Genomic DNA, 12,500 nt, shown 5'->3' on the forward strand with positions numbered 1-12,500 from the left:
CCGCCCGGCTCGGCCCCGGGGCGCTCGGAGGAGGCTCCGTGACGTCAGGCCCGGGGGCGGGGGCCGGGGCCGGAGGGAGGCGGTGGCGGCTCCGAGCCCCGCAGCCAGCGCAGGAGCCCGCCGCGGCCCCGCCGCCCCCGGCAGCAGCGGTAGCGGCAGCAGCAGAGCGGTGGGGCGAACGGCGGCCGGCCCCGGTGAGTGGTGCACGGAGAGAGCGGGGCACGACGGGGCGGCACGGGGCCGAGACCGGAGCTGCCCGTCCCCGGAGGCTGCCCGGGCTCGGGGGGTAGCGTGCGGCCGGCTACGGGGTGGCCGAGCGCTCCTTCTTTGCAGGAGCAGGCCCGCGGTTACCTGCGGGCCGGGCCCCGCTCCTGCGAGAGGCAATTAGGCGCGTTCGGCCCCCCCTATCCTAATTTCTAAACGGCTTCTCTTGGCCCGTCGGGCGCCGGAATTCGTCGGGAGCGGCTGCTGCCGCTGCGTCCCGGCTTCCCCCGTTGGGGCGGGCACGGCGGAGCCGGCCGCGTCTCGGCGTGGGGTGGCTGCGGCCGGGGAGCCCGAGCCGTGCGGTGGGGGTGTCCCCGGGGCGGCGGTCCCGGCCGTCACCGGCGGGTGGACGGCCCCGCTCCGAGCCGCTTTCGTTGTGGAGGCGGCGGCCGTGGGCCGAAATCCCGGCGTAAAGCCGCTCCCACGGCCCTCCGTGTTTCAGGAGTTGTTGGGATGCGTGCCGGGGGACTCGGCTTATTTCTTTTTTTGTCTCTTAAAGAATAGCAATAGGTACAAAAAAAAAAAAAAAAAAAAAAAAAAAAAGGAGGGGGAGGGTCGGGGGAAAGAAGAGATAAAAATACATTGTGTGACACTGCTTCGTTGTTCGCGTCCTGCAGGTTTTACAGTGGTAGTTCTGCTAGCAGGTTCTTCCCTAGTGGAGCCGGCCCGGGAAAGGAAGGGAAAGGAAGGGAAGGGAAGGGAAGGGAAAGGAAAGGAAAGGAAAGGAAAGGAAAGGAAAGGAAAGGAACGGAACGGAACGGAACGGAACTCTCTGGGCTGTGAGTGTGAGCCTGCAGAAATGTTTAATTGTGAACGAGGAGTGAGCAGAGATACGGCAACAGCAACGGCACTATAGGTGGAGGGCAGAGCCTCCTGCAATTGAGGCACCACGCTGCAGACAATAGGGAAATGCTTCTCGCTCCTCTTGGATCTGTTCTGCAATGTGGTTTATCAAAAAATACGAATTTAAAAAAAAAGAAAGAAAGAAAGAAAGAAAATAAAGAGGGTGAGAAAGGGAAGGAGCAATACAGTCAAGGAGCGGAAATCGGCCCTGCAAAGGCACTTTTCTCCATCGAGACGGGTGAATACGGAGAACAAACTTCCCCTCGGCGCGGCCGCTGTCCCGTCCCTGGGTCAGCCGAGGCCCCGAGGCGGGCAGGCGGCCGCTGGCTGTGCAGGACTCATCCCGGCAGAGCCGCCCCGCTTTCGGGCAACCGGCGGAGGACGAGGACTGCGGACCGCGTCCCAAATTGTCCGTGCCCGGCGCTAGGCCCAGCGTCCGTTCCGAGCCGTCTCGGCCTCGGGGAGAAGCGCTGCGTCACGGCAGCCCGGGACGGCCGGGCTCGCACCGTGCCTCTCGATACTTCGCTTTAGGTTTTCCAGTCCCTCTTTCCTTCTCGCAGCTGCCGGGGAGGACTGAGCGCTGCCCGCCGGCACCGGTCCCATCTGCGGCATTGCCGAGGCCCGGCCCCAGCTCGGGCGTTACAAAAGGGGCAGCAGCGAAGCGCACCGAAGCGACGGTGACATGCAAATTGTCCCCGAAATTATCATAAGTAAACACTGGAAGCCTGGACTAATAAAATCCCATCTGTGTTACTTCATATCGAGTTAGTAGAGAGCTGTGATAATGAATTTTGTAATATCTCCCGAACAGACATCTCAATCAGGCACTAATCCCATGATTTTACCACCCAGCCACTCGGACTGGGGGGGGCTGGGGACTTTCCTCCGCGTCCCCAAAACGTGGCGGTGGGAGAGCCGGGCCGGGAGCCGCATCGGGGGCTGCGCTCTATTTTCCCTGGGTGCGACCTCTGTCCGTGGGGGGAGGTCACGTCAGCATCGCTGCGACGGGGCTCCTAGGCACCTGTTGTTATTACAATTGCTATTATAATTGCTGTGATTATTATATTTATTATATATGTATCTGTAGTCATGGATTCGTTGCTTTAACAACCCAACGCGCTTCGTTTTTTGCAGATAACGGGTAATGGAGTCCAACTGCCGTAAACTTGTCTCAGCCTGCGTGCAGCTAGGTAAGAGAACCCACCGCCCCGCGGCCTTCGCTGGGGGAGCAGGGAGGCGCCGGGGGAACGCAGGGACCCACCGCCCACAGCTCCTCCGCGGGCCTCGCTGCTCCGCGCCCGGCCGCCCGCCTGCGCGGCACTATGGCGCCCCCTGCCGGCCGCCGACCGTTCGGGCGGCGCCTCCAGGTGCGCACCCCCCCCGGCCGCCCGCCTCCAGCAGCGCCCCGAAACGCGCGCAGCGCTCGCACCGCGCCTCTCCGCTGCCGGCGGGGTCTCTCTGCTAGCCTGGGGATTTTTTTTTTCTTAATTGCTTCCGTTTTTAGCCCCCCATAACCTCCCCAGAGCTGAGGGGTGCCACACCGCCTTCGCATCCTCTGCCTGCTGAAGGGGGCCCGAGGGTGGGCAAGTCCAAGGGGTGATAAAGAAAAACACCCAGGCAAACACATTACAAAGAAGAAAACAAGCGCTCTGTATTCCAAGAGACTGTTTAATCCAAGATAAACGTAATTTTGTTTAAATAAAATATATTAACCTGAATTAATAATACGGGAAACTAGACAGAATTAATAATGCACGCCTTGCCGGTGTCGTGGTTAAACACTCCCCTGTGGGAATGCCGCGTTAACCCCCGCGGCTCAGTGCTGCTCTGGGAGCAGCCACAGGCTCAGAGCACCCTGAGGCCATTGGACATCGCACCCCGCCAGGCACTACGGTGAGGATCGGGGGCGGCAGAGAGCGAAATGCAGGGTGATTCCGGCCGCGCAGGCTTTAGGAGTCAGTAAGTTTTAATCCCGGAAACATACGCCATGTTGAATTGTGCCCAAATCGGTTTTGCCGGGTGCTGGCGCTTTGTCCTTCGGCCTGTAATAAGTGTTAAATAACGTGGAAAGGAAGGGTGACATCGCTTTATGTATGGTTGGGAAATAAGGAGGGCCTTCCTCCATCCCGACCAACAGGTGGTCTTAATCAGAGCCCTGAGCAAAAGCTAATGGGGAAGTGGGAACCTTTCCGATAGAAGAAATTTACGAGCCCTTCCCTGCCAGCTTATTCGTCAAAATATTTATAAAAGCAATGCCACCATGCGCTCGCTGACATGCTCACTTTTACTCCTCCCGCCGAGAAACGAACGGATATTTTCTTAACCGTCAATTAGGAACGCGGGTTATTGTCATGCACGTACAATGCCCTGCCTCGTTCCCCTATCATCCGCTCTGCGTCCTACCCGTCGGGCTGAGGGGGAAATCTTTATCTGAACGCCTTGAATGCCATTAATTGAACGAGAACCCTGAAGCAGCGCTGGGTTGCACAGCTTGCTGTTTTGGGGCAGATGTGCGCAGGTGGCAGCTCTCGGAGTGCCCCGACGTGCGGGGCAGAGCCCGAATCGCTGCAATTTGCCTTCGAATTCCGTAGAGGTTTGCGCAGAGATTCTATCGATTTTTTTTTTTTTGGTTTTGCCCTCTTCGTTTCGTTGCGCTATGAATCCCGCGGTGCTCGTCGGTTGCGGGCTGTGCCTGAGCATCAGAACTTCAGGTTTTACGTGGTTTACCTCGAGAAAAACTTCTCGTCCTTCTGTGCGTCAGACGTAGGGTAGTGAAATAGTGCGGGGGCCGTCCGGGACCGCTTCTGTCGGAACGCGTGTTTGGGAACGGGCAGCGCGACGAGGAGCTGCTGCCCATGGCTGTCGCTAACGGCAGCGCGAACGCGAGCGTCGGGTCACTGCGGCGCTCCTGCGGGAGGAGGGAACGAAATTCGGGCGGAGATGCCTCAAGTGAGGAGGGCGCTGGGGCTCCGGCTTGGGAGCGGGACCGCTGCGCCCGGGGAAATGGAAATAAGTCAAGTGCGAAAATAGCTCTACAGCTGAGAATGGCAAAGGCGGGTGCCGTGATTACCAGGAGAGGTGGAAAAATCGCTGCTGGTGCATATGGTTGGAAAAGCACACAGCAAGAGGGCTGGCTTCCGGGGGGCTTATTCGAATAATTTTTACGAAGGGCGGAGGGATGCTTAGATTCTACCTGCGCGTTTTTAATTGAACGAATAGAATCTATAGAATTCGTTAGCTGCCCGAATTGTGCTGCAGGAATCCTTCCCGCAATCGCTAACGCGGGTGTCGCTAAAGCAGCAGCAGCCTCCTCCCAGTATAAAGCGCTGGGATTACAGTCCGCCCTGTATCAGCGGCACCAGCGCGAATCGATTGTTTCAACCCCTCGAAAGGGGGGGGGGGGGAACAAAAAAAAAAAAAAAAAAAGGAACAGAAAAGAAGAAGAAATCATTCTTTGGGCTGAACACTCATTAACTTCATATCGCTTAAAAAAAAAAAAAAATTAAAAAAAAAAAGTGAAAAATAGAACAGTGATCCCGCCTTACGCCCAGCCCCGCGGAAGGTGCCCGGTGTGTGCTGTGGCCCCGCCTCCCCCTGCTGCCGGACGGGGACAGACCCCGCACCCGAAAGTTTGATATCGCGCTTCGGCTGTCGCATCAATTGTGGTTTATTTTTTTCCCTCCCCGCCGGTGCGTGAGAATAATATATGCAGCAGTTGTTAGCCTCACTCCAGGGAAAACGAAATGTATAAGGAAAGCTTATTCGTGAGGAGGAATATACTAATGGAACAATCTGATGTCTTCTTAATCCTATGTAAAAAGCTCTGTAGTCTTCCTAATATTGACTGAATGGGTAATTAATGGCTCTTCATCGAAGAGAATACGCGGTAATCCGAGATAGGCGGGAGACAACAAGGGAGGGGAGCAGCCGGCAAAGCGAGCGGGGCTGCGCAACCCCGAGGTGTCGGTCGGGAAGAGGGTTACACAACGATCCCATAGGGAGATAAAGGAAAAGTGGGAAAGTAAAGACCTGGGGGAGGTGGGCGGGTGGGGAGGAGGAAAGGGGGCAAAATAACATTCGGAATAAGATAAAAATAAACCGAATACAATCAAGGAATTGCAAAAGGAGAAGGGAGGGTCTCTATTATTAGGGATCGTGCTCGGCACCCCAGGCTGGGCTTTAGGGCGGCCCCGCAACGAGCAGTGCGGGCCCGAGAAGGGATGGGAGCTGCCAGAGGGAAAGGAAAAGTTTAAAAAAAAAAAAAAAAAAAAAAAAAGACTTGACATTTTAATTGGAACCTTTAGCGCTAATATATGGCTTGGGTGCCTACAATGAGCTTGTTTTTCGGTTGGCTGACAGCTTCTAAAATATTATTTCGCTTGGGAAATAAAAGCTTCATCTCAGCTTCTAGGTGGGTATTTTTGGATTTAGGTGATTTATGGTCGCCATGACAACTAACGCCGCCTGCCCGCTCCCCTCCCAGCCGGGTGCGGGGCTGTAGGAGGGGGGAAGAGCCAAAACCCCCTCGCTTTTGGAGGATCTGGCCCCCCCGGGTGGGAGCGGAGGATGCAGGGCCGGGTCCGCACCGGGGGGGTCCGACAGCGGGAGCGAGGGCTGGGGAGGGAGCGGGGACAGGGTCGGTAAACAAATTGTGCGGAGCGGAGCCGGCTTCGTATTGACTCAGTTATAGGTCATCGGCTGCCGGTGCGGAGGGAGGAAATATTTACTTTACACATATACTTTATGATCTTGGGGGAATTAGAGGAAATTCAATAAGAAAACGGCTAGAATCATTTTAAACCCCCTATTTAAGAGACTTAAGCAAATTAGAGTCTTATCAGATTAAAATCCACTACAAATGTAAGAGCGTTGTCTCCGCCGAAACGCTGTGGGGTCTGAGGAAAGAGATTCGCTGCCAAATCTCGGGGATAAAAACGCGTCATTTAAACGGCAGATAATGAGCAGAATGTAAATTAATTTAACCTTCTTTACTAACAGCCCGCCGAAGGAATATGTGCCGTTCGGCGATAAGTGCCGTTGCGAGGGACGGTGCGAACATCAGCGGGCAGAGGGACCCCGGCGGGAGGATGAGGGGGGAGAGAGGGAAGAGGAGGAACTGTCCCACGGGCAGGCGGCACCTGAGCCCCGTGGGGGGAGGAGGGGCAGGGGACGGGGCGAGCGCTGCTGCGGGGAGGGCGAGGGGCCGTAGCGGGAGGCTTCTCCAGCGGGTCCGGGCGGAGGCGCGGAGATTACGCGTGCTCGGGGCCGGGATTCGCGCAGCCCTCCCGCGTCGGTGGCTGCGAAGTGGGGGCTTCCCGAACCGCGACGGCTGCTCGCGGCCGTTGTCTCCGCGCTCGTTGCGGCCGTTCGCGACCGCCGGCGCCGCTGTCAGCGGCCGCGAGCCCGTCCCGCCCGCCGCAAGGCCCTCGCTCTTATTGCCCACCCGGGGCCGGAGCCCGGCCTCTCCTCCCGGGGCCGCCCCGCTCCGCTCCGGCCGCCCGGTGCCGCCGCGCGGGAGGCCCGGGGGAGGCCCGGGCGGGCGGGGCGGGGCGCGGCGGGGGCGGGCGCGGCGGGCGGCGGGAGGCGGCGCGGGGGCGGAGCGGGGCGGGCGCGGGTGACGTGCCGGCGCGGGGAAGGCCGCCGCCGGTTTAAGATGTCAGGCCAAGAGGGAAGCGCCTGAGCTGATGCGGTGCGGGGCTGGCCGCGGCGCGGCGCGGGTCCATGCGCGGGTGGCGGAGCGGAGCGCCCCGCGGAGCGCCGCCGAGCCCCGCGGCGGGCCGGGGGCCGCCGGCCGGGGAACTGCGGGGTGGCCGTGACGGCTCTTGCGGGACCGGAGCCTCTCGCTCGCCTGCCGCCACCGCGCCCCCCCGGGCGGCGGGGGCTCCGGGGCGCGCCCGCCCGCCCAGCCGCTAGCCGAGCCCCGGGAGGCCGCCCAGGGAGGGGGCGCCGCGACGGTCCGGGCCGCCCCCCCGGGCACACGCGCTCCTTCTCCCGTCAGCCCCCCCGGGCGCGCCCGTCGGCTTCGGCGTCCTCTCGCCGATGAGTTGCATGAAGGACCCGTTAAGCCTGGAGCGCTTGGGAGCCGGGAATAATAAGCTGTGCTCTTCCTCACCTTCCTCCTCCTCCTCCTCGTCCTCCTGCCATCACCAGCAGTCCGCGCTGGCCATGGCGACGGCGCTGGCGCCGGGGCAGGCTCGCTCCTCCCTGGAGGCCGCCAAGCACCGGCTGGAGGTACACACTATCTCCGACACCTCCAGCCCCGAAGCCGCAGGTAAGAGGCGGCGAGCGGCGCGGAGCCCCCGGCCCGCAGCGCCTCGGTCCTGGCTCGGGGCGGGTGGTGACGGCTGCGGGAGAACGGTGTAAGGGGAGCGGGCGAGAGATCGGGTGTTGAGGGCGAATGATGGGGGAGCGAATGCGCGAGTAACGTGGAGAGTGATGTGAGTAGGGATGGGCGAGTGTTGGGATGCAGAGGTTGGAATATATTGATACGGAAGGGTGAGTAATGTGGATACAGAAAGGAGAATATACGGCGAATAATGTGGATACAGATGGCCGAATGATACGGGTACAGAGGGCAGGTAAAATGGGTCCAGGCTTAAGAATACATGTCGAATCATGTGGGTGCAGATGGGTGAATGAAATGGATACGGAGGACGAATGACATGGATACAGTGGGCAGGTAATGTGGGTACAGAAAGGAGGTAATGTGGATACAAATAGGCGACCGTATGACGAGCAGCATGGATACGGATAGGCGAGTAACGTGGATGTGTATAAGCGAATAATACGGGCAGACGGGTGAATGGTACGGATAAAAGGATATAGGATACATAAATAATATGGATGCAGACGGGCGGATAACACTGTTACGGAACGCGAATAATATGGAGGCAGGAGGGTGAATAACACGGGTAGAAACAGACGAGTGATCCGGACAGAGGGTGAGCGGTAACGGACAGCAACGGGCGAGCGCTGCGGATAGAGACGGCCGGTCAGCGCCGGTGGGGAGGGGCCGCACTTCGGCTGTCCTCCGGCCGGTAACGCGTAAAGCGCACGCGGAGAGCGGAACACCGCCGGCGTCGGGAGCGCACACGGACGGGAGAACGCAACTCCCGTAGCGGGCGGCGGAAAACACGCAGAGGAGCGCGGAGCCGGCGGGGGCCGGGCGCGGGTTAATGATTAGCGGCGCGGGGGCAGTCCGCGGAGAGCGGGGCGAGGCTTGGGAGGCTGAGGTGCCCCTGTTTTCCGCCCCGCTGTTTTCTCTTCCCCCCTCGCAGAGAAAGAGAAGAGCCAGCAGGGCAAGAGCGAGGATGCGGGGCCCGAGGACCCCTCCAAGAAGAAGCGGCAGCGGCGGCAGCGGACGCACTTCACCAGCCAGCAGCTGCAGGAGCTGGAGGCCACCTTCCAGCGGAACCGCTACCCCGACATGTCCACCCGCGAGGAGATCGCCGTCTGGACCAACCTCACCGAGGCCCGGGTTCGGGTGAGTCCGGGGGCGGAGCGGGGAGAGAGATCCGCGGCCTCTTTCGGTTTCGGGTCGGCGCGGAGAGCGGCGCTCGGCCCTCCGGCTCTGCTCTCGCTGCGGAGCGCGGCCCCCCGCGGAGCGTTCCGCCGTCACGGTGCCGCTCCTTCCGACGGGAACCTACGGAAACCATTGGCAGGGAGAGCGGCCGGGACCAGGCTGCGACCTGCGCGGCCTCTAACGAGAAAAAGATGTACAACACACGCGGGCCGTCGCCTCGCTCTCGACGTGCCCTTCCGCGCATTTTCTTTCGCTTCGCAATTCGCCAAGCGCCTCTCCGCCCTTTCCCCTCTCTGAGATTTATGGGAGCCATCGGTGCGTTGCGGACTTCCCGAGGCCACATCCTGCGTGCATGCAAACGCTGGGAAAATAATAATAATATATAATAATAATAAAATAAATTAAAAGATATACAGTGAGTTGAACCGAACCTCCCAGATTTTCGGGAAAGCAAACAAACAAAACAACACCTAAACCTTCTCTTCTCTTGGAGAAGGCAGAAGGCGAGCAGGCGGCGCGGCGCTGGGAGCCGTGTGTTGCTGTGCCCGGCGCTGCTCCCCGCTCCCCGCCCCGCTCTGTCGCCGCCGGCTCTGCACCCCCCGGGGCTCCAATCCACACTGACCCCGCGGCATCGCCGCCGCCCGGCGCTCAGACACCCGCGTGTGGATTGGAGAGAGCGCGCTGCCCTTTGTCTGCGGGGAGGCTCCTTTAGACCTCATTTAGCACGTTGTTAAGAAGTGATTTTCTTCTCTTTCTTACCCCCCACCCCCCCCTTTTTTTTTTCCTTTCTTTTTTTTCTTTTTACCAAAGAGCGGTCGAACAAGTTTGTTTAGAAGTGGTTCTCGGCTCTGGAAGCTCTCTCTCAGGGAGAACTCGGAGCTTTAACCAAGTGAAGCAACGATTTACGAGTTGCTGGCTTCCCTCTCCCTCCCTGTAATAGGAAACATTGCCTTAAAGTTCCGCCGCTTTCCAGGCTCTCTGCCCTCGGTTTTTGCACTCTTGTATTTCCCCTGGATGGTGGTGCTTTTGACTGAGCCAAGGAGGGGGGGAAAAATAAAAGAAAGAGAGAGAGAATCGGGGGGGGGGGGGGGGAAGGACGAAAAAAAAAAAATGATGGGGTGGATAAATTAAAAAAAAAAAAAAAAAAAAAAAAAAAGGCAGCGTTCTTCCCTGTAGCGGAAATGAGAGTATGAGAGTGCAGCCACAGGAGAAGCTCTGTGTGTCCACCTGGGGATGGTACGCTCGGGGCAGCCCCCACTAACACGCTTCTCCATCTTCCCCCCTCCCCCGTTTCTAAAGGTTTGGTTCAAGAACCGCAGAGCCAAATGGAGGAAGAGAGAGAGGAACCAGCAGGCCGAGCTGTGCAAGAACGGCTTCGGGCCGCAGTTCAATGGCCTGATGCAGCCCTACGACGACATGTACCCCGGGTATTCGTACAACAACTGGGCGGCCAAGGGCCTCACCTCTGCCTCCCTCTCCACCAAGAGCTTCCCCTTCTTCAACTCCATGAATGTCAACCCGCTGTCCTCCCAGAGCATGTTTTCCCCTCCCAACTCCATCTCCTCCATGAGCATGTCCTCCAGCATGGTGCCCTCGGCGGTCACCGGCGTGCCCGGCTCCGGCCTCAACAGCCTGAACAACTTGAACAACCTGAGCAACCCCTCCCTCAACTCGGCGGTGCCCACGCCGGCCTGTCCATACGCCCCTCCGACGCCTCCATACGTTTATAGGGACACGTGTAACTCGAGCTTGGCCAGCCTCAGACTCAAAGCCAAGCAGCACTCCAGCTTTGGCTACGCCAGCGTGCAGAACCCCGCGTCCAACCTGAGCGCCTGCCAGTACGCCGTGGACAGGCCTGTGTGAGCCCAACCCAACCCCACTGCCACGGACTGAGCTGTGCTGGAGAGCGGTGGGCACCGTGGAGGAGGAGAGGGGGAAAACAGAGAGGGGAAAGAGGAGAGAAGGGAGTAAAGGAAACCACTGAAATGAGATAGTTCCTTTGTTTTCAAAGGACCTCCTACAGATCGGGAGATCTTCGCTAAGAGTATTTCAGCAGTTACAAGGACATATATATATATATATATATATATATACGGACAAATGGTTGACTGGATATGATATGACATTTTAATGTTCCTATAAGCTTGTTATTTTTTAAGTTTAGTGTTGTTAACATAAAAAATGACGGAAAGGATGTATATATATCGAAATGTCAAATTAATTTTATAAAAGCAGTTGTTAGTAATATCACAACAGTGTTTTTAAAAGGGTAGGCTTTAAAATAAAGCATGTTACACAGAAGCGATTAGGAGTTTTTCGCTTGCGAGCAAGGGAATGTATATACTAAATGCGACACTGTATGTTTCTAACATATAATTATTAAAAAAAAAATTGTGTGAATATCGGTTTTAGAATAGTACCTCTGGTGGATGCAAAGATGTTTCTGATATTGCAATGTAAAACATGCCCCGTGTATAACATTTCGTACAATATTCTCGTTTTACTTTTCAGCCGACATGAAAAATAATGTGTTTTATTTCATGGGAGTAAAAGATGCAGCATTCACTTCTTCTGTCCGGCGCTTTATTTCCGAAGGGGCGCGCAGCGGCAGCCGCTCCGCAGCCGCGGATGTCTTTCGCTGCACTCCCGCGGCGCCGCTTTTGAGCGCGCTACGAATCAACGCCGTGCTTTTTCGTGCGGAAAAAACTATATATAGAAAACCCCTTTTCCCTCTGGAGGTGCGCGGCACAGAGCGGAGGCCATCCCTCTGTCCCCCCGCGCACCCCAAGAGAGCGGTTGCAGTGGTGCGCTCGGGATTTGGCGGCCGCAGCACCGCAGAGAGAGCTTTTATCGCCTTAAAGAAGAGGGAGGGGGAGAAAAAAAGGAAAGAAAAAAAAAAAAAAGAAGAAGAAGAAGCAAAGCCCGTCCGCCAAACAACCCGCTCCCGTGCGGCAGTCGCCCCCGCGCTCACCTTCTCCGCGGAGCGGCAGCTCCTTCGCGCAGCGCTGCGTCGCTATTTCCGAAGCCCCGCGCGGACGGTACGGAAACAAAGAGCGGGCGCAGCGCGGCGCGGGGTGAGAGGTGAGCCCCCGCTTCCTGCCGCGCCGCGCCGCGCCGCGCGCTCCGAGGGAAAGGTCGTGCTCTCGCGTGTTTTGTTTTAAATACGGGTGACCCATTAATTCTAAACCTGCTTGTTCCTGAAATTATACGGGATTATAGCTCGCGAGCTCCGGACAATGAGGCAAATCAAGATGAATTGCCGCTCGGCCCTCCCGGCGGTTCCCACCCGGGCTGCCGGGAGGCTCGGCGGAGGGAGCGGAGGGCCCCCCAGAGAACGGAGCGCGCTCGGCGGCGGGGGGACTCGCGGCGGCAGGGCCGAGACCCCCGGGCGGGCGCCCCCCGGAGCGGGACCGTCGGGGAGCAGGGGGGCGGGGAGTGGGCACCTCACGGCGGGCCGGGGGGAATGAGCGGCGGGACACGGGAGAGGGAGAGAGGGACCGAGGCCTGAGGAGAGGTCGGCCCACGGGATAAGCTCCCCCTGCCCGATATCGGGATCCCCCCGCTCTGCGGCGGGCAGCCTCCTCTCTTTTCGTTTTTCCTTCTATTATTGTTTATTTCTTTCTATTTCTTCACACTCCCCCCCCACCCCCCCGACACTCTCGGGTCGAGGGAAGGCGGCGGCCCCCCCGTGCCCTGCCGTGCTGCCCGCCCGGCCCAGCGCCGCTGCCGTCGGTTTTCCTGCGCCGTGTCAACGCTTCGGCCGGGTGAGTGCCAGCGGCGCGCCACGGGGCCCCCACCCCACTCCTCCCCCCGCTCCGCTCCGCGGGGCCGGGGGCGACCCAAGGAGTCCCCCTCGGGGACAGCGCGGTGA

At 58.8% G+C, this 12,500-nt stretch overlaps 1 protein-coding gene across 2 annotated transcripts; it reads left to right on the forward strand.

Annotated features, from left to right (window-relative positions):
* The first annotated feature begins 83 nt into the window (after nt 1-83).
* PITX2 (paired like homeodomain 2) lies at nt 84-10,930 on the forward strand. Of its 2 annotated transcripts, XM_090139262.1 has the most exons (4): nt 84-194; nt 2,242-2,297; nt 8,385-8,590; nt 9,929-10,930. In XM_090139262.1, exons 2-4 carry the CDS (start codon nt 2,252-2,254, stop codon nt 10,490-10,492), a joined length of 816 nt encoding a protein of 271 aa, XP_089995388.1. In that variant the 5' UTR covers nt 84-194; nt 2,242-2,251; the 3' UTR covers nt 10,493-10,930. The 2 variants fall into 2 exon arrangements, with proteins under 2 accessions (XP_089995388.1, XP_089995389.1); XM_090139263.1 differs by lacking the exons at nt 84-194; nt 2,242-2,297 and adding an exon at nt 7,034-7,378.
* Nucleotides 10,931-12,500: the final 1,570 nt, after the last annotated feature.

Source organism: Phasianus colchicus, chromosome 4, assembly GCF_987193195.1.
Source record: "Phasianus colchicus chromosome 4, bPhaCol1.hap1.1, whole genome shotgun sequence".
NCBI classification, from domain to species: Eukaryota; Metazoa; Chordata; class Aves; order Galliformes; family Phasianidae; genus Phasianus; species Phasianus colchicus.